Source organism: Scylla paramamosain, chromosome 6 (assembly GCF_035594125.1).
Source record: "Scylla paramamosain isolate STU-SP2022 chromosome 6, ASM3559412v1, whole genome shotgun sequence".
Lineage (NCBI taxonomy): Eukaryota > Metazoa > Arthropoda > Malacostraca > Decapoda > Portunidae > Scylla > Scylla paramamosain.
Genome location: NC_087156.1, coordinates 16,515,157 through 16,536,132, shown reverse-complemented (window position 1 = coordinate 16,536,132; position 20,976 = coordinate 16,515,157). Strand labels below are relative to the sequence as shown.

The 20,976-nt window shown below is 43.3% G+C and overlaps 1 protein-coding gene across 3 annotated transcripts in view; it reads left to right on the top strand.

Moving 5' to 3' along the window:
* LOC135101345 (low-density lipoprotein receptor-related protein 2-like) overlaps positions 1-20,976 on the top strand; it is a 112,867-nt gene that overhangs the window by 57,479 nt on the left and 34,412 nt on the right. For 2 of the 3 annotated variants that reach the window (XM_064005203.1, XM_064005201.1), the window contains exon 1: positions 17,877-17,955. The exons of the other annotated variant lie outside the window; for it this stretch is intronic. In XM_064005203.1, the coding sequence (XP_063861273.1) occupies positions 17,892-17,955 (64 nt within the window). In that variant the 5' untranslated portion in view covers positions 17,877-17,891. Of the gene's footprint in view, positions 1-17,876; positions 17,956-20,976 lie in introns of those variants that run through there. 3 annotated transcript variants of the gene reach the window in all.

Here is a 20,976-nt window from a genome sequence, read left to right as displayed (position 1 = left end):
GGATGGAGTGGACTCGTATGCTTAGCTAGACACATGTTGACCCATTTAATGTAGAGCTGACAATACTCCGGCATATCAAAGCATCGGTGTTTTTTTTGCATATGTGGCACAACACCTATTGTTTTTGACCGAAATATTGTCCCCGAGGTTTTAATGGCAGCGCGGCAGATGTTTACGGTTTAATACTCGCGATAAAAGTGAATTACAGCTTCGGAAACGTGATGCGACGCAATTTTATTCGGAATAATTATTATACCGATAACAACGCCGCGCTTCCCGAGGATTGGGTGTAACGCGTTTCCGTCCGCGCGATGCACAGGCGAGGATCAATGCTGAAATACACCGCACGGGGCGACACAGGTAACTAGAGCACCAGGTAAATGGAGCTCAGATAACGAGCGGCTCCAATTGTACCGGTATGAAAAGGTTGTCTGACTAGATCACGCTGTACGGCATCAGCGAATCGCGTTAATGGAGTGACCTGAAATAGACGGGCAGCTCATGAGTGAAAAAGGTTAAGGGAAGTTTTTGTCTTGTAGTGGAACTATAGAAGCTACTTATGATGATGACTATAATGGAGATGTCAGGAAAGAACACAGGATGGTATTCTCACACGTTTCCGAGTCTAATTTTATGATAGGTGGAAACAGGTAGGCATTTTCTATACGTGTAGGTCTCGTGCTTTCTTGCAGCTTCCCCTATTTTCTTATGCTCTTATGTTCTTAACTTCAAACAGATTTTAGTGGAGATTGTTGAGGTCTTCATTTGTGTTTTCATGATTCTAATGATAGTTTAACAAGAATACTGCATTTCAATAGGCTAAAAACACCCCATGAAATCACGACCAGTAATCTTTATAGTCTTTGAAAACAGATCTTACAAGAGAGAATCATTTAGGAATATATGCCACTGTCCTTACGATGCCGAACACCAGGACAAGATATAAAACTCTCACACTCGTATATTTCAACTTGTCTTTTGCAGTTACATGTTCTTACGTTCTTGAATCAGTGTGACAATCTGACACTCTCCGACGCACGCTGACGGAAAGTTTTAGCCAGTGACACAAAGCCAGGCCAACACTAGACTATACCAGCTGTCACGAGTCCGCTAACACAATGCCGCAAGCCGTGCAAAGTAGTAATTGGCGCTTGGAGGCTCTGAGTGGCGAGGCTTGTTCAGTACGTGAGAGAGAGTACAATGAGAGAGAGAGAGAGAGAGAGAGAGAGAGAGAGAGAGAGAGAGAGAGAGAGAGAGAGAGAGAGAGAGAGAGAGAGAGAGAGAGAGAGAGAGAGAGAGAGAGAGAGAGAGAGAGAATAGATCGAGACACACACACACACACACACACACACACACACACACACACACACACACACACACACCTGGTCGTCCTGCTTCTGCTCTTCCAACCGTGATCGCAAAACTTCTAAGTAATAACCGAGATGTTTTGTGCATTTTTCACCCTGAGATTCGAAGACAAAGGTGATTCCTCCTCCCCTCGACCACCTGGCGTCTGAGGAGGAGGTTGTCAGAGAGGAATAATTAGTGGAGCAGGTGAAGAAAGCTAAGACCTGAAAATTATATGAAATGTAATATTACCTTAAGCCAGCTGAGAGCACCTTCTGAAACAGGTATCATTCTCACCATCACGTCTTTATGATTTCTCTGCAGGACAAGGATCTTCAAAAAGTTCTCCATTCATGTCTGTCAGCTCGTCTGTCTATTCCAGGGGGTATCAAAACTCGTCTCTCCATTATAGGCCTCCTCAGTAAAAATTCTTGGCCTTTATCTATCTCACTGTCCTGCCAAATACATAGCATCTACATTTACGAAGAGCAGTTTTTCCTTCTCCTCCACGTTTATGCTTGAGTGCCGCGTTTTTGGGAGACTTGCACTGGTAATGGCCGTCTCTACAGTGTACTGCAGCATCCTCTTAAGTACGGTGCGGCAAGACACAACCGAACAGACGCTTGTCCGCCCGCCCTCCCGCCGCCGCACACACTTCCATTCTCTCACTTTTACCTTTCTGTATTATCATAACGCAGCACTACCATTATGCAGGCTGGTACTCTCCTGGCGGGGGCAAGAGGAACAATCTAAATAATGACAGTGGGCGAGGTGCAGCAGGCGGGGTGGCAGGGCTGAGAGCCTCTCATCAAGACCCCAAGAACTGCCTCCGCCGTGCCTTTGTGTCCGCCGTAACCTAATGTTGCAGCTCCGGGTAGTGGGCGCCTGTCTCTGTCGTGCTGCAGGCTGCGGTGTGACGATGAAACGACCTTCTTCTCTAAAACTACACCACCATGCTTTTGTTCCTGGCCCTCAAACTGACAGGAAAGGGATAAAGAGGGAGCATAAAGGGAGAGGACATGATACCAGTGATCGTAAAATACTCATGCAAGCTTACACTAAGAGGGAAAGCACGGAAGAGCCAAAAACTGCGACTCTGACTAAGAAGTTAATGGGAGCGTGGAATGAGACTTGGATAGCCCGCCTCCACCTTCCACAAGCTTCAGGGGAGAATGTCTTGGGTCTTGGACTGGCTGTGTGACTGTCTGGCTGACGAGAAGCGACCATTGTAATGTAGATTGTGATGATGCTGCCTTTCTTGCCCCTCCTTCCTGATCCTGCCTCTCCGCACTTTCCTCCCTTGAGCCCTAACTGCTGCGCCACACTCCCCTTCCTTCCTCTCTCCGTGTTCCTCTCTCCTCCCCTCCTCCCATTCCTACTCGTGTCGTCCCAGCTCACTTCCTGCAGCGTCCTCCTCCCCATTCCTGTGTTGTCCACTTCTCTTTGATGACGTTTCCCTTTTCCATCCCTCGCTTTTCTCTTTCTTTTTTTTTTTTTGCTTTTAGTTAGGTGATTTGCTGAAATTTAGGTGAACAGTATTGGGAATATCATCGTAGTCTTGCCCATTAGCGTAATCTTATAAGCCAGGAAGGTTCAGTGTTATCTATGTTTATGCGTTGCCTCTGTTTGTGTTTATTCCCGTCGCGTTCCTGGTGGTGTACATACACTCTGAAAGAGTGTATGTACAGAGAGTGTGACTGTTGCTGTGCTCTCTGTTGTGTTGTGCTGATGATCTCCTGTTGTTGTTGTTGTTGTAGTTGTTGTTGTTGTTGTAGTTGTTGTGTGTATGTGTGTACAGTTACTACTTTACTTTGTTGTGCTGGTGTGCTGAGTATATTGAATTCATGGTGGAAATGTGAAATGTGTACGTGTTATTTCCTTCATAAATGCTACAATATTGTACACGCGCGCGCGTTTGTGTGTGTGTGTGTGTGTGTGTGTGTGTGTGTGTGTGTGTGTGTGTGTGTGTGCCGCTGTGAGCTGTGATTGAGGCGAGCGAGGTGAGCTGTTATGTCGACGGACGTGTGTCGCACAAAGAGCAGCTGAGTACCGTGAATGACGAAACGAGGGCGAAGGGAAGAAAAATAGTGAATGGGGAAGTGAGGGAGGAGAGGGATAGACGACAAGGAGAGAGAGAGAGAGAGAGAGAGAGAGAGAGAGAGAGAGAGAGAGAGAGAGAGAGAGAGAGAGAGAGAGAGAGAGAAACAAATACACAGACAGACAGCACAATAGAACCTTTCATTTCCCATCACCTATACCTAATAAGAACTTTTAAACTCGCTGAAAATACATAAAAGTGAAACGAGAGACAGAGGAAAAAAAGAATACGAGTCAGAAAAAAACATCACGCACTCGAAAGGGAGAAAAAATAGAAAAAAAAAAAAAAAAGGTCTCACGATAGTAAATAAAAACAACGTGGAAAAACACCTTACGATAAAAAAAACAGAAAAGAGAGAGGAGGGGAACGAGAAATTTCATAACACTCCACGAAATACGAGTAAATGAACACACACTGGGGAAAACTAATGACAGACGCCAGTGACATCATAGAAAGGAGCGAGGGACCTGCGTTTGACAGTGAGAGGCAAAGGCCCACCTCCTCTATTTCCCTAATTATGAGACAGCGGCGGCCCTGTGAACCTAACCACCTTGAATGTGCCCTGTGTACCTCATCATCTAGCCTACCTCTTCCCCGACCGACGAAGACAAGGTGAGGGGGCTGAGGACAGAATGGAGAGAGAGAATGAGAGAAAGGAAGAGAAAGACCAAAAAAAAAATGAAAGAGAGCAAGAATGGTGAGGATGCAAAGGAAAGGGTGAGAGAGGAGGAAGCGAGAAGCAACAGAGAAAGGAAAGGACAAAGGGATAAAAAAAAAACTGATAAAAGGAGATGCAGATGAAGAAGACACGTGCGCAAAAGAAGGGATGCAGACTAGACAGGTGTGTGTGTGTGTGTGTGTGTGTGTGCGAATGAAGATGAAGTTGCATATTAATTAGAAAGGAAAGTTTTGGCTCTAAAAATTATGATGAAATGAAGACGTAATGGAAAAAAAAGAAAAAAGACCAGTACTTTCCATAAGGGTGTTTAATGTGAGAGAGAGAGAGAGAGAGAGAGAGAGAGAGAGAGAGAGAGAGAGAGAGAGAGAGAGAGAGAGAGAGAAATCCTACGTAATGGTGAGGAGTGGAAGTTTTAGGCCATAAATTCATATACATTCTCTCTCTCTCTCTCTCTCTCTCTCTCTCTCTCTCTCTCTCTCTCTCTCTCTCTCTCTCTCTCTCTCTCTCAACTCATTTCCACCTCGTTCTCCCTATCCAATTAGTAATTACTTCCCTCATCTTCACGACCTCGTATATTTCGGAACGCCTCATGTCTTCTCTAAGAGGCGTGGCGGGGCGGGGCGGGGAGGGGCGGTGCCGTGATGGGGCGGGGCTGTGGTGGGGCGGGGCTGTGGCGGGGCGGAATGGCTGGGAATAGAGAAAATATATAAATAATTGCTGAAGATAATCTGGGTATCATATTCTCTCTCTCTCTCTCTCTCTCTCTCTCTCTCTCTCTCTCTCTCTCTCTCTCTCTCTCTCTCTCTCTCTCTTCCCCTCACCTACGTATCCGTTCAGATCCGGTTATTTAAGTCATAAAAAAGCTAAATCAATTTAATACGCTTTCATATTATTTTCTCTCTCTTAATTATGAAAGTTGGAATGCGATATGAAATTATATTAATTAGTTTTTTCTTCGTGTCTTTATTTTCCCTCCCTTCGTTGCCTCGCTCGCCGGAACACAGTAACGTTTTCTTTCTACCTTCCTTCTTTCCTTCCTTCATCCATTCGTTCCTTCGTTCCTTCTTTCCTTCCATTCTTCCTTCCTTCTTTCCTTCCATCCTACCTTCTTTCCTTCCTTCCTTCCTTCCTTCCCTTCATCAGGCAGCAATAGCAAAAGACACTAGATAATTTCCTCCTATAGCGAACTTAAGCTTCAGGGAGACATGAAAAACATAATAGAGATCATCATTTCGCTCATTTAATTCGTGTTTTTTGTTCCCAAGCTTTGGTGAACTATTTCATTAAGGAGGCAGCTTCATTAACTCAACAAAGACCAGCTTCTCTGCTATGTGAAAGCCTCAAAGACTTCTCCTGAAAAGTTGTCGGTATTTCCAAGACGCTGGAGCCTTTTGATGACCTTCGTCACCGCTCTGGTATAAATGGGTCACAGCCTGCTCTCATCCCGTGCTTCTTTCTACATCGTCCCTTCAGGAGCCTTTCGGTGAGCTTTTCGCCCTTTTTACTGCTATGGTCATCCTTTGTTAACTTTCAGAGCACGGTAAAAAAAATGTGGATAAATTAAAATTGTTTGCATGGACACAAAGGAAAAAAAAAAGGAGAATGGGAGGTAAGTTTTGTCCTCTTTAAGGTTCTTTAATCCTTTTAGTGCTGTGATCGTCCTTTGTTAAGTTTCAGATCACGGTAAAAATTTGTTTTGTGTGGACTCATGGAACACAGAGAGAGAGAGAGAGAGAGAGAGAGAGAGAGAGAGAGAGAGAGAGAGAGAGAGAGAGAGAGAGAGAGAGAGAGAGAGAGAGAGAGAGAGAGAGAGTATAGTAGTAGGTTGATTTTGTCCCTCTTATGGTAAAAAACTATTTAAGAAACTGCAGTGTATGCAAAAATGAGCGTCTAAGAAGTTTTGGTCATTATAGAAAACAATATGCTTAGTTTTGAAAGGATTAACGTCTCCTTAGTACATAAGTGTTTAGGAAAATATTCTGTGAGGCTGTCTGTGTGCCCGTGTCCTTATCCACCCCCTCCACCTTACACACACACACACACACACACACACACACACACACATCACAACTACAAGGAACATAATTACAAAAATAATACGTGTTTTTTTTTCTTATATTTTCAATGTGGGTAAAACTGGCAATATGTTTTAAGTAAGGCGACACTTGATACCCATTTTCCGCTTGGCTAATGAGGGTCACTGAAGTAAATTTGTTCTTATGCGTCTTTTAAGTATTCCTTCCTTCCTTGCTTCACGGCGTTTACACCCTTTCTCTTCTTCCTCCCTTCCTTTATCTTTACTGTTCCTTCCTTATACCGTTTTCACGATTTTACCTCTCGTCTTCCTCCTCCCGCTTCCTTTACTGCTTAACCACCTGCTTGAGTGTCCATCTTTCTCAGTATTAATCGGTCAACGCTCCTCGCCTTGGATTATGTTAAGTCTCCCTCCCTCTTTCCTGCTTTCATACTCCTTTCTGCCTCACTCAGTCCATCCCTCCACCCGTGCACGTCTGAATCACCCGTTGTACTGCGAGCTATTCATCATTGGGATCTCCTCCAGGAAGAAAACTCACCTCCTCTGCTGTGATTCTAAGATATCTTGATTTTTATGAGGTCATGTTGCCGTCACTGGACTCACCGAGAACCTGAATCCCCGGAAAGATATTCAAGAGCGAGTGTCCATTCTCTCTCTCTCTCTCTCTCTCTCTCTCTCTCTCTCTCTCTCTCTCTCTCTCTCTCTCTCTCTCTCTCTCTCTCTCTCTCTCTCTCTCTCTCTCTCTCTCTCTCTCTCTCTCTCTCTCTCTCTGCAGAATTTATGTGTGAACGTATTGGATTGCCAGTTTCGTGTCTCTCTTTTCTGAGGTCATGGCAAAGGTTCTCACCTCTCGGAATGTCACCAGTAAAAAGAGGAAAGATCGTGTGGCCGATGCAGCGTGTCCGAGGTTCACTGGCTAGGGCGTGCAAGAGCCGCCCAGCCGCTGCCTGTGGGAAGCATCACCTGTGCCCGTGATCCAGCTGTGCCTGCCGGTGCTCTGGAGAGGACGAGTGTGCCGCCAGCTGAAACAACCTCCTGTGTGTTGTCCTTTACAAAATATTCATTAAAGGAGGTTTATGGCTTTGCTTTGTAGTCATGATCAAAAGTCAAATAACATACTGCCTTCATTTCCATTATGTTGAGTGTTTTCTCACAATCTTAACGTTCTCTGACTTGATTAGAATCTGTCTGTAAGAAGATTTTGTCAGATCAGAGGACTTATGATTGAAAGAAAACTCAAAAGCACAGTGAAAATTAGTGTAAAAGGTTACTCTACTTACGACCACGAGTGTACCATTAACTCACGAAGCAGACAAGCGATGTTTTCCTAGGTTGCCTCCAGTCAGGGCGGCACGTGTGTCTGTAGGCAGGTATGCAGTGGCTGTGGGATTGCCGTGAGGCCGTGCATGGGGCAGTCAGGTGTGAAGTGCCAGAAAGAAAGTAACAAGCGCTGTGGCCAGGTGTGCTTAGACAGGTGTACGGACACCGGAGAACTGCAAACCCTATCCCAGCCCCCTACGACTGGCCAGCATAACACTGTCACACCCACACCGAGCACGACCCGGCCCTGGCTGTCTGGCGGCGCCGTCACTTCTACAGTTTCGATAACTTCTCTGATTGCCATTTTTGTCCAACTCGAATTCACGTGCCAACTTTGTAACTCAATTTGCAAAGTTTGCTTTTCCCACTTAGCAGAGGACCAAGATTTTTTTCTTTCCAGTATTAACATTTTTCCTCACTGGATTTGGTCGATAATTAGTCATATGCGTTGGATGGTTAGCGCAAAGTTTGACGTGTTATTAGTGAGTCCTGGGGAGTTGGTGCCAACTCAATGCTCGTCTTGATGTTTGCCTTACTCTGGAAGTGGCGGGAACGTTCGCCGGGAGAGAGGGAAGAAGGAAAGAAGGAGGCCAGACGCTCCGTAAATCCTCTTTCTGACGTAGGAAAAATTGAATGTCAAAAGGGATAGCATGTATCACATCAGTGGTCGTGGTGAAAACAAATTTGCATGGCGGCTGTAATTCATATCTGCAGACTGCGTGTAATGTTATGAATTATTCTGCAGTTTTATTAATTCATTACTTCCTCTCAAAGAAAGAAGTTTTCTTTATTAAAAATACAATGGAGCTGTTTTTCGTTTTATTGCCGTGACATTTAGAGTGTTGGGAAGTGGTGGTGGTGGTGGTGCTGGTGGTGGTGGGGACAGAGATTTCACTGGCTCCGTTACGACGTGTATTACATAAGCAGATTTCCAGGTAGCTTTGTGGATACGTGAAGTCTTCCATCTCTAGGATCCTACATGTCTCCCGCCAGACACATGTTTTCTCTTGAAGTGAAGCCACATCAAAACATGTGCTTCCTTGGGACAACATGAAAGTCTCACCCCAACACCTCTTTTTTTTTTTAAGTCCTTTTATTGCTATGGTTGCTCTTTGTTAATATAGCAAGACACTGTAAGAAGTCACTTGAAGAAAATACTGAATATAAGGTTATTTTCTTAAACTACAGAACTGTTTAACAGACTAGAATAGAAGAAAAGCTAAGTAGTTATGAGAGAAATTTTCCATCAGTGATTGAATTAACTCAATAGAGTGCCAGTGAACATTAATTAGGTCTCAATAGGCAACATATGAAAGAAATTTCGGGAAGTAATAGTAGCAGAGGCTGAATGGATAATAAGTAAAGACAATTTCGCAGAGTGCAGCAGAGAATCGTATACTCGAAGCATATCATCTACCTTGTCTTTGCTGCGAAATCAATAATACATTTGAAATCTAGAACAACCTTCAGTGTGTCGGTGGCGCAGTGGTCGTGGCTGTGATGGAAGCAGCTGTGCGAGAGTGAATTTAATCACTGAATACCATACTAGAATGGTCAGATGTAGCGTTGAGTATAATTTCTAGTGACAGATACCAGACAAAGGAATGATGTAATGGTTCAAAGACTTTACCGACTGTGGTTCTGTCTTTTGTTCTTTTGTTGTCTAGGGATACTCAAGTAAACTAACGAGTGTCATATTGTCATAAACAGTCAAAGAGTCGAGTCGTCCTTTGTAGAGGCACAAGAATCTACTTACACGAGAACTTATAATTTCTTTTCAGTTCCGTCTCTTCTCTTTCCCATCTAACTTCTTTTCGAGACAATTACTGCAAAAGAGCCAATAATCTAAGTTTAATTTCTTATTCAATTCTTTATTTGTACGTTCTCGTGCCGCTTCACAGGACTCCTTTACACACACACACACACACACACACACACACACACACACACACACACACACACACACACACACACACACACACACACACACACACACACACACACACACACATATACACACACTCCTGGAGGCGGACGGTGCTTCCAAGTTGGCTCATTACGGTAGCTTCCGAGCCACACTTTGCTACTTAACAACAAATCTTTTCCTCGTGGGTCCTGAGGAGGCAAAGGAACACAAAGGAACCCAGATGAAGAACAAGCAGCGGTGGAAAAGTTTTCTCTTGCGAAGTTGTTTGTGATAAGCTATACTGTCCAGTCTAAAGTAGGATAGAATACTAAGATCGATAAGGAGTTTAGGTTAGGATATGAGAAAGAGAGAGAGAGAGAGAGAGAGAGAGAGAGAGAGAGAGAGAGAGAGAGAGAGAGAGAGAGAGAGAGAGAGAGAGAGAGAGAGAGAGAGAGAATGCAATTAATAGAGATGATTTTTAACACCCTCATTATGATAAATAAATTTGACACAATTCTGTCATGTTATCCGGAATAAAATTAAACTGGTGCATTGCTGAAAAGATTAACACTTAAGACAAAATCACGTGACACGCATGCCTTGCCTTCACAATATTAGAATAAGAGGTAAGGAAAAGAGGAATAAGAGGAAAGGAAAAGAGGAAGTGAGGAAAGAATTAAGTCACCGGGGCAGATTCATCATAACCTATGCAAGAAACGAGTCTTAATACCAGTAATTCGTGTGCTTAAAATTCTGAAGACGCGCGAGGATCAACCATGTCCATTAGAATAATTACATTTGCCCCAATTTGCATGGAGTATGAGCGTCTTTGTCGGCTATGAATGCCCTCACGCCCGCCACGCCCGCCGCTCTTCCTTCACCCGCCACGGCCGCTCGGAAAAATGGAATCCAATTGGCATTTTACATCCTCGGCCCCACAGTGGTAAGGTGCTAGTGACTCGCTGCCAGGAATGAATATGCGCAAGCCCCGCCAGGAGAGTAGAGGCTGCCAATGACTTTCTAATGTTGAAGCGGGTTTGAGTGATTGACGAGATCCTTTAACCCTTAAGCTGGTAATGAGAGAATGATACTTGTTACTTTATTTGAGGAGTATTAGAAGATAATTTTGAGCAAAATTTGAACTATATACACTGAAAGGTTTGGACTAGATCTTTGCTCTCAGTGGTGTTCTAGAAATTATAGTCTCTCTCAAGGCTATGTTATTAAGGCTGAGGAGAGGCTGTAATAATTGAGGGTTAACGTTGAGCACAAGGAAACGCAGAAGAAACTGATCACGATTTTTGTTTTCGTGTGTGTGTGTGTGTGTGTGTGTGTGTGTGTGTGTGTGTGTGTGTGTGTGTGTGTGTGTGTGTGTGTGTGTGTGTGTGTGTGTGTCAGTCTTAGACAAATGAGTGAAAATTGTTGCTTGGGAAACGCGAGATGGAGAGGAAGCATTTGATTTCCTCCATCGTTTCGACAAAGAATGATGATAGAAATCGAACGCTAGAAGTAAAAATACTTTGTGTTTCATCTCGTATCATCTCACCACCAAACGACATAAGTTCAATGACTGGACACTTCGTTCTTGTCATAATTTCTTACAGTTGAACATTCTAACTCCATCATATCACTCCTGCTGTTTGAACAGTAATACGATTTCTTGTTTTTTTTTTATTTATTTATTTAATCTATAATTACTTTTAACTACGTCTCCTTACTACCCTTGTTCTATAATTTTTCGTACTGCACTTAGCTCGAGTACACAAACTCATCCTCTCCCACACGCCATCGGTGCGTCTCGTGATCTCATTCCCAAGCAGCGTGGAGTATTCTTGGCGTCCCTCCCTAACATCTCATTTACACATTCCCTCGTGAGCTGCGTGTCACACCTCGTTGCTCTCACGTCACATTTAATCCCTCTCCCTGCTGCACGACTCTTCCTGCATGAAAGGTGAGTGAGACTGGAGAGGAGCAAGACGAGGAAGATGAGGAAGAGGAGGAAAAAAATAGAAAAATAAGAAAATCCAGGTGTTTTATTCAGCCGTGAATTAATGCATAATGAACGACTTTTTTCCGGCTTTTTTCTTTTCTTTTAAGTCAAGAAAGAATGAATGAAGTTTAATTAAGAAGATCTCGAGGGTAAAACTAAAGCTAAGAGAAGAAAAAAAATCTTACTTAATTGGAGGGTGAAATATCACGAGTCCATACAGAAGTAAAAAAAAGAGCGGAGGATAGAATCAAATTTACTGGACACGTTAAAAGACACCAGACGAGAAACACTGGAAATTAAGGTCATGGAATTTGTTTATTTTTTTCTCGTAATAAATAGAGAAGATTCGATATTTATTATGGCATTGAGTATATTATATGAATACGAAAAACACGATTCCTAGTTTAATACCAAGGACTATATTATAGATACCCGCTTAGAGAGAGAGAGAGAGAGAGAGAGAGAGAGAGAGAGAGAGAGAGAGAGAGAGAGAGAGAGAGAGAGAGAGAGAGAGAGAGAAAGTTCAGTAAACAACCATAACTTTAGCCTGGAAAGCAAATACATCAAAATGATTAGTGAAGATAAACTATAAAATACATTCATATTATCTTCCCCTTTCCCCCCTTCCCCCTCTCTCCCTTCCCTTCCCTCTTCCCCTTTCTCCGTTACCCCTCCCCCACACTCCCCAGGTAACACGATCCCTGAACTCCATAACAGCGTCACGCATCAGGTGCTACGGTCACACTGTTTTGCTTTCACGAATTACTCTGTGGAATATACGAGGCTGGTGGATGAATATAACATTGGTGGCGCAGCGTCGAATGGCCAGAGAGAGAGAAAGATGGGCGGTGCTTTACTCGTGGCGGGCGTTGTACCTAGGCGCCATAAGGGTGTGATTCTGCACGCTAAGGAGAAGGAGTAAAGATTTTGCTTAAGGCTGAAGATGTTTGCTACGATTCAGAATATCATGGTGGTGGCGTCCTTTCGTGGGTCGTCTGTGTGATAACCTCTGACTGGGTGAACTCTGGAAGGGCTGCTGTTTCGTGGTGTGTGTGTGTGTGTGTGTGTGTGTGTGTGTGTGTATGTAATAATAATAATAATAATAATGTGTGTGTGTGTGTGTGTGTGTGTGTGTGTGTGTGTGTGTGTGTGTGTGTGTGTGTGTGTGTGTGTGTTTGTACTCGTTATATTTGTCTTTTGTTTAGTGTTTTCTTATGCCTTTGTTATGGTTTGTTTGCTCCGGGGGACTTGCCTTCATTAGATTTACGTTTATTCATTTTAATTTTCCTTCTTCTATTTTTTCTTTCTTTTTTTTCTCCGTCGTCTGCGTCGTCCTCATCTTCATTATCATCGTTTTTTCTTCCATTTCTTGATATTTTTATCCTCAGTTCCTTCACCACCACCACCACCACCGCCTCTCATATTTCTCACTCCACACCAGCCGTCCTTGCCCTTGTCTCCTCGTCCTCTCATCTCCATTTCCCCCTTATCTCCAAGAGTCAACCATTTCCCTCCGCCTCGCCTCCTTCACCCTGCCAGCACTCCCTCCATGGTCCCTTCCCTCCCTCTCCTCCATCCTCAGCCAGCCAGTCCCAGCTCCCTGTCTCGCCTGTGCGCCGTCACCACCTCCAGGGAGCGAAGGATGCATTATACATTCCGTGTGTGTTGACTCCGAGCCTCTCTTACTTACTGAATGTTTGACTGCTAAATTGGAGTTCTTTTTTTAAGCTGTGTTTTTATTGTGTGTTCCATCTCGTCTTTCTCGCTTCCTCTCTCTCTCTCTCTCTCTCTCTCTCTCTCTCTCTCTCTCTCTCTCTCTCTCTCTCTCTCTCTCTCTCTCTCCCTCTCCGTGTGTTTGTGTGGAAGTTTCTCTTTTTCCTTTTTTTCCTGTTCTTTTCCTTTTCTTTTTTTTTTTTTTCTCTCTCTCTCTTCGTATGTAGCAAGGGAAAATCTTTGAGTCTATAAGTGACTTTTTGATGTTTGTGTGTGTGTGTGTGTGTGTGTGTGTGTGTGTGTGTGTGTGTGTGTGTGTGTGTGTTCATCTGAAATTTGTACATGTAGCTACGTGCTGGAATTCACACACACACACACACACACACACACACACACACACACACACACACACACACACACACACACACACACACACACACACACACACACACACACACACACACACACTCATACACACAGAAAAAAAAATGTTATCATAATTTTTTTGTTTAATGCATTGTTAACACGTTGACATTGAGCCACTGTTATTAATGTTGCCTTCTCTCATTATTGCAGGTGAGTCACGAGCCACGTCACGGTTGGCAGCGAGTGGCGGGAGGCTGCAAAGTAGGCAAGGAGGAGGAGGAGGCATTAGTGATGGTAGTGGTGGTGATTGCGGGATTCAAGGATACGGACACGCACAGGCGGACCCAAGGAACCGATGCCACGCCCATAACACCACGAACAACGGACGAGTTTCTTTATTCATTCTCTCATACGTTCATTCATTCATTCATGACTCATCGCTAGTTATTTATCAGTGACATGGCGAGTTTCCTTATTCTTTCATCCGTTCTTTCATCACTCATCGTTAATAACTCATCAGGGATAGACGAGCTTTCTCATTCATTCAGTCAATCATTGAGTCGTTCATTCATCACCCAGCATGAGGAATTTACGATCAGCTGTTGACGAGTCTCATCATTTGCGAGTAGAAAGAAGGAAAATTATCAAAAACAGGCCAAGACTTCCAGAGTTTACCAATATTACCAGTATGGCGCTTGTTACTTCATTTCACCAATTCTTAAGGACTTAACTAAGTGAAAATATAACTACAGGCACTAAAACATTTGAACTACTCAATCAATCCTTTCCGCATCATTGGTATCATTCGAAATTATATGCTAAACTTCCAGTGAGACCATTTTATCAAACTCGAGAGACCAAAGCATTGAAAAAAATTAATGAATCGAGGCATACAAGCACATTTCACCCACGTCGTAACTAAAGACTGAAGCCCCGTGGCAGGTTTCTCCGTATTCTCAATATAAGCACATCCATTCACTCTGTTCGCTGGAAGTCTACACAGTTCTTTACCTGGGACTTAATGAACCAGCGCCCTTACTGATTGAAGCTGATGGGTGCAGCGAGGCTAAGGAAGGCGGGGAGAGAAGGAGGATGAAAAGAAAAAAGAGCAGGTATTAATAGTACGGATGGAGCAGCACGAGGAGGAAAGAGAAAGATGGAATTGGAAGACAGGGAAGGCGGAGGAGCTTAGGCGGCAGGATACAAAGTGGAACAAAACACAGAGGAGATAGAGGAGAGGGAGGAGGAAGATGAAGAGGAGGGAAAGGAGGAGGAGGAGGAAAATGGGTGAAAGGTGAGTCAGGTCGGGTCAGTGAGAGGAGGGCAGGGTGAGTTCTGAGTGCCTCTGAAGGACACGTCACCTCTAGCCAGTATTTATGGGAGACTCAGATGCCTGTCCTTGGTAATTACTTTCCTTCCACTGATGTGCCCGTGTGTGTGTGTGTGTGTGTGTGTGTGAGAGAGAGAGAGAGAGAGAGAGAGAGAGAGAGAGAGAGAGTGGATGAATGAATGGAAGGAAAACTAGCAGAGACTTAAGCGTAACAATAATAAAAAATAAAGGAAAAGAAAGAAAAAAACATATGGTGATTTGGCTTCGTTCTTTTGAGAGACGGCGTTCTTTTCTAGTGACACACACACACACACACACACACACACACACACACACACACACACACACACACACACACATCATGGATCACCGCATTCCATTCATCGAGTGTTCCAGGTTTTCTCTCCCCCCCTCTCTTCTCTCTCTCTCTCTCTCTCTCTCTCTCTCTCTCTCTCTCTCTCTCTCTCTCTCTCTCTCTCTCTCTCTCTCTCTCTCTCTCTCTCTTGAACAACGTCTCCCTTGCATCAACAGTCTTGCCCGCTAACTGATTCATTCACCAGTAACTACTCGTGAGATAACACAATCTTAGTAGGCGACGGAGTAACGTGATGGAAGAAGAGGAGGCGGAGAAGGAGGAGTATTGATGGTGACACTTTGGCAAGGAGGACGCAGATTGGTGAGAGGGAGGAGAGTGACACGAAGGAGGAGGAGGAGGAGGAGAACCATCAGGGTAGGAGAGGGTATAGCGTGGATCAGTCCATCCTCGCCATCGTGGCCTTTTAAAGAAGCCATAAATCACAGAAGAGGAGGAAAGGAGAAGGAGGAGGAACAGGAGGAGCAGGAGGAGAAGGCTGTGGGAGCTGACGGAGAAGGGTGCAGGAGGGGAGGAATGGAAAATGGGAGGAGGGAGGGAGGGAGATAGGAAGGGTAGGAGAAGGGGACCGGGCAGCTGGTAGTGGCAGATTTATCGTCGGAGCTTTTGAGATGGATTAATTCCGGGGATGTTTTCCGACCACCGAAACGCAGCGGCGGCCATGATGGATAGGACCCCTCGTCGCTCAGGTTATCCCGGGTCACTTGTCGCGTTGGGACTCAAAGACTAAGCGTTTGATCTGTAAAGAAATTGAAGTTGCATTCGGTTTCTGCACGTGTCCTACAGTAGGTTGCCTCCGCTGTTTATGTACAACGTAGGCAGTGTTTCAGTTTCCAAGATCAGGATCAAGCTGTTTCATGTGTTTTATGGCGTTGTATTGGTAGAAGGGTTTGTTTTTAAATATGAGACTTTTTGGTGATTGTAATCAAGGTGGTGATGAAAGCTATTTACTCTCTCTCTCTCTCTCTCTCTCTCTCTCTCTCTCTCTCTCTCTCTCTCTCTCTCTCTCTCTCTCTCTCTCTCTCTCTCGATACGTTATTAGCTTCCTGTTCCAATTTAATTAAACTAATGTTGCATCTTCAGTCGATCCTTTCACATGAACAAATTAAAACCCTTGACAAGAGAAAGTCACCGGCAGGATAAAAACATTTCTGCCTTGGTATAATATTCATAGTACTTTTCTTTTTATGTGTTGAATATTCGTTTTTTTTTTCAGTCAAACAAGCTTCGTTTTTTCTGTACCTCTTTCTTTTCCGAATGAACGGAGTATCGTTGTTTTAGTATCGTTCACTTAAATGGATTGAGTATTTTCGTAACGGTGTTTTTAAATTGTAATGCCTGTACGCTAGTGATATGCTCTGATGAGATATGTATAAGGTCTTCGTTTTAACTGAGTTGTGCTGGTATTTTTAAGTAGTGTTGTGTGTTCTTTCAGCGCCTGGTAACGCTTTGGAGCACTAACATAACTCTCTCTCTCTCTCTCTCTCTCTCTCTCTCTCTCTCTCTCTCTCTCTCTCTCTCTCTCTCTCTCTCTCTCTCTCTCTCTCCCAGTGTTCCGCCTAACCAACTTCGTATCTCGTAACTTCTGCAGCTTCCTCTCTGAATATCTTCATGCATGCAATCTCGGCGCCAAGAACTGCAGCAGAATTTACGTCGTTTTGAAGTTTTTTTTTTTTTCTTTTTTAAGTTTTTAAGGGAGTTGCAGGAATTTAGTCTAGTCTATGAGTTTAGTGAGGTTGGTTAGGTAATTTGAAATGTAGTGTGGTGGTGGTGATGGTGATGATGATGATGATGAGGAGAAGGAGGAAGAGAAGGAAGATAATGGTGAGAATATGGTAGTACAATTAGCAATATCTGTGATGATGGTGGTAGTAGCAATAGTATTATTATTATTGTTATTATTATTATTATTAGTAGTAGTAGTAGTAACAGTAGTAGTAATAGTAGTATCACCATCATCACCACCACCGTCATCATCATCATCATCACCATCATCATCAATGTCAAGCGTATCCAGCACAAGACGCTCCCTTCCCTGGGTGGCGCGAGGCGTGAGACGAGACGTGAGGCGGCTATCCCTCCTTCCCTTGTTGACAGGCTTGATTACGTTTACCCCGCGCCGGCCGATTGGAGCGAGAGCGAGGCTTGGAGGAGCCTTGGTACGGGTCTTATCGAACTGAACTCAAATGAAAAAATGGAATAAATACTATTTTTTTTTATATACATATCTTTAATTAATTTATTTTCCTCACTTCCCGAAAGTTAACGTCTCTCTCTCTCTCTCTCTCTCTCTCTCTCTCTCTGTATGTGTGTGTGTGTGTGTGTGTGTGTGTGTGTGTTTCCATCTTGCTCTGTGATCCAGATGGCAGCACCGTACACTGCTTCGAAACTAGAGAATCGGACCTCCTTTACTATTATCTTCCTTATATTACGATTGGATGCCTCCAGATGGCAGCACCTTCATTATACTGGACACTTTTTTTTTTTTTAGGAGAGTCAGTGAACCATATACGACTGGAAAGGAAAGCCCAACCAGCCACCCAGTGTATTATATGTATTTGTCAGGTAGAACTAGCTGCCAGTTAACTTACCTGTAGTGTTAAGGGAATAGGTATAAATGATCCTTCAGTAATTATTAATACCTGAAGGAGGGAAAGACGCTCATTCTACCTCACCTAGACGCCGGGCCGTGGTGGTTGTGGCGGTAGTGATCAAGTGGTTGTAGGTTGTAGGAATGGAGTGGAAGGAGAGGTGTTGGTGTTGGTTGGTGATAGTGGTGGTGACCAGTGTGGTTGCAAGTAAGTGGAATGATATAGTAGTAAGTGATGTGGTATGTGTTTACTGCAATGTATGGTGATGAATGGTGTGGATAGTGATGAAGACATGAGGTGGTGGTGGTGTTGTAGATAAGGATGACACTTGCTGCAGTGAATGATGATGTATGATGATGATGACAGGGGATAATGATGATGGTGGTGACGGTGGACAGTGGTAATTGTGATAGTGGTGATGGAGCAGAATGAGTGAGGGAGGGAAGAACGTCAGAAAGGAAGGAAGGAAGGAAGGAAGGACGCGTGTTGTTTGATGCAGCTCGTGTGGCTTGTGTATAATAAACGGAAGTGTATCGCGTGTTGTCTTTGTTGTCGAGTGGTTTGGTGACCTTGCGTTTAGGTCACCTGCTGTTGTGATCTACATGTACCTGCTTATCATATGAAAGGTACGGAAATATTCCCAAACATGCATAACTTAACAAGGAAAGTGTGTATGGAAAATCACCAGCATAAAACATGAACTTGAAATCACCTTTCCAACCGCTGTTATTTAACCAGTTATTTTTCACATTGTCCTTTGGGTTTTGTGTCGTTGTGTTTGCGGTTGGTTGCATCCTTCACTACCTCAACTTTTGCATACACAGCACTGAATCATGACACAAACAAGCGTGAGGGTTCGTGTTGGAATTCACGCTATTCGCTTTTACTTAACTTCTCCAGACTTGGGGTTCGTTCCTCCTATTTCCATACAATACACCAGATTGTGTGTCCCTTCCAGTCGCGTTAGTGCCCAAGTTTGTATGAATTGTTGTCTCCCTTGTTTACACAGCTGGTGAGCCTCGACTCCTCCTCCTCCTCCTCCTTGTACTCAAGTTAGAGTAGCGAAATCAGTTTACCAAGCATCTGAAGTTCTGTTACTGGTGGTTTGTAATCTTTTCAAAATAAATCTTCCTTCTGTAATCCCATAATCCGCGCTTGTTTCCTCCTTCACTTGTCGTAATCATTATCAGAAGCAGCAGCAGCAGCAGCAGGAGCAGTAGTAGTAGTAGTAGTAGTAGTAGTAGTAGTAGTAGTAGTAACACCAGCACCAGTAGCAGTATGAAATCAGTTCCAATCTTTACTTGTAATCATAAGATAGTGTGCCAGAAATTACGGATGAAATATTTGCAATAACAATACATATTCTAGCATTACCTCCACACACACCATCCATAACAATATTCTGATCTCCATAGCATCTCGTCTCTTGGTGGTTAGGACAACATACGCCAGAAGTACTTACGTAACTTGCAGCCAACCTTCACTATACCCTTGTGGGCCTGACAGTACCCTGGTCGTCAAAAGGATGTGGTATTTTTTTGTTCTCCCATTTGTTTTATAACCCATGGCCAACGTCTTCCTGCAGAGAGAGAGAGAGAGAGAGAGAGAGAGAGAGAGAGAGAGAGAGAGAGAGAGAGAGAGAGAGAGAGAGAGAGAGAGAGAGAGAGAGAGAGAGAGAATGTGATATTATTATTATTATTATTATTATTATTATTATTATTATTATTATTATTATTATTATTATTATTTTATTATTATTATTATTACTATTATTATTGCTGTTATTACTATTACGAGTATTATACGCTGGCTGATTTCCTACCGTGTTGGTGGTGGTGGTGGTGATGTAGTGATTTTTTTTTTTCTTGTTTCTGAGGAAAAGGAGAGTAAAACAGGAGAGAAAATAAGTAAAGGGAAAGGACACACACACACACACACACACGAACACACACACACACACACACACACACACACACACACACACACAGAGAGAGAGAGAGAGAGAGAGAGAGAGAGAGAGAGAGAGAGAGAGAGAGAGAGAGAATCAAATAAAGGGTGTCATTGGACAGATCCGCCCACGGCTCAAATACTACAAGCATAATCCAAAATAGTCTTTATGGCCATGTTAAAAAGAGGTAACAATAACCTGTGTCGATACCATTATGTCACATTTAGAATTCCCGTGTTTGAACAAGATTAGGTGTGGCCCAGAACATAACCTTGGTGTTTTTCAGTATGGTGATATAACTGTCCTATCAGGTGTCACCGTGTGGGCAGTAGGGATCTCGTGTGTCTGTCAGGATTTGTCGTGGTGGTGAAGTTCACGTGTCTCCCCATCACGTGGGTTCAAGTCTTACCAAACTGTTTTATGTAAAGGTGAAAAAGGTGATGTAACGCTCGTCCTGAGGGGAGTGGGCCTATGAAGAAAGCGGCTACAGATCACATAACTTCCATTTTCTTCCCTTCTTTTTAGTATAATTTTGTGAGGTGAAGCTAGGCGATTTGTTTTCATTGACCATACTCAGATTTCCAATCTCTCTCTCTTTTTTTTTTCAGCTCACACGACTTGTGTTTATCTAACCTTGTAGTCTGTTATTTATTATTTTATTTAATTAGTTTAAGCGCTTTGAGGCCCGTATGAATCTCTCTCTCTCTCTCTCTCTGATCATTCACCTATGTATGTATGAACAACTATTTCAGATGCCTAGCTTCTACGGCATGGAATTGTTACCAAGCTGGTGTAGTTGAAGGCTGTCTTGAATTCTGTATTATTTCCCCTCTCCCCCAACCCTTTTCAGGCATACTTCAGACGTGACCATGTTAATTCCTCCAACCTCCCATTAGTCCCCACATGGATCACTCCGCCCCCTCTCCCAGTCCAATATTAGCTCATAGAGATATATTTATTTATTTATTTATTTTTATTTTTATTTTTATTTATTTATTTATTTATTTTTTTTTTAAGGAGGTGCAGTTGTTTAGTTTAGGTCTTAGAATTTGTGTTTTGAATTACTAAATAATATTCATCATGGTAATACAGACTGAATAAGAAAATTATAGATGAAGCAGGATGGAAAATTATATTCTAGAAGATGTACTCGTATATTTACGTGCTTGTTAGAGTGTTCTAACGTACGTGGAGGAGCGTCATGTAACAACACGTTGCATCAGTTGAAATTCAAAACCATATTTTAAAACCATATTTAACCATATTGAAAATCATATTTC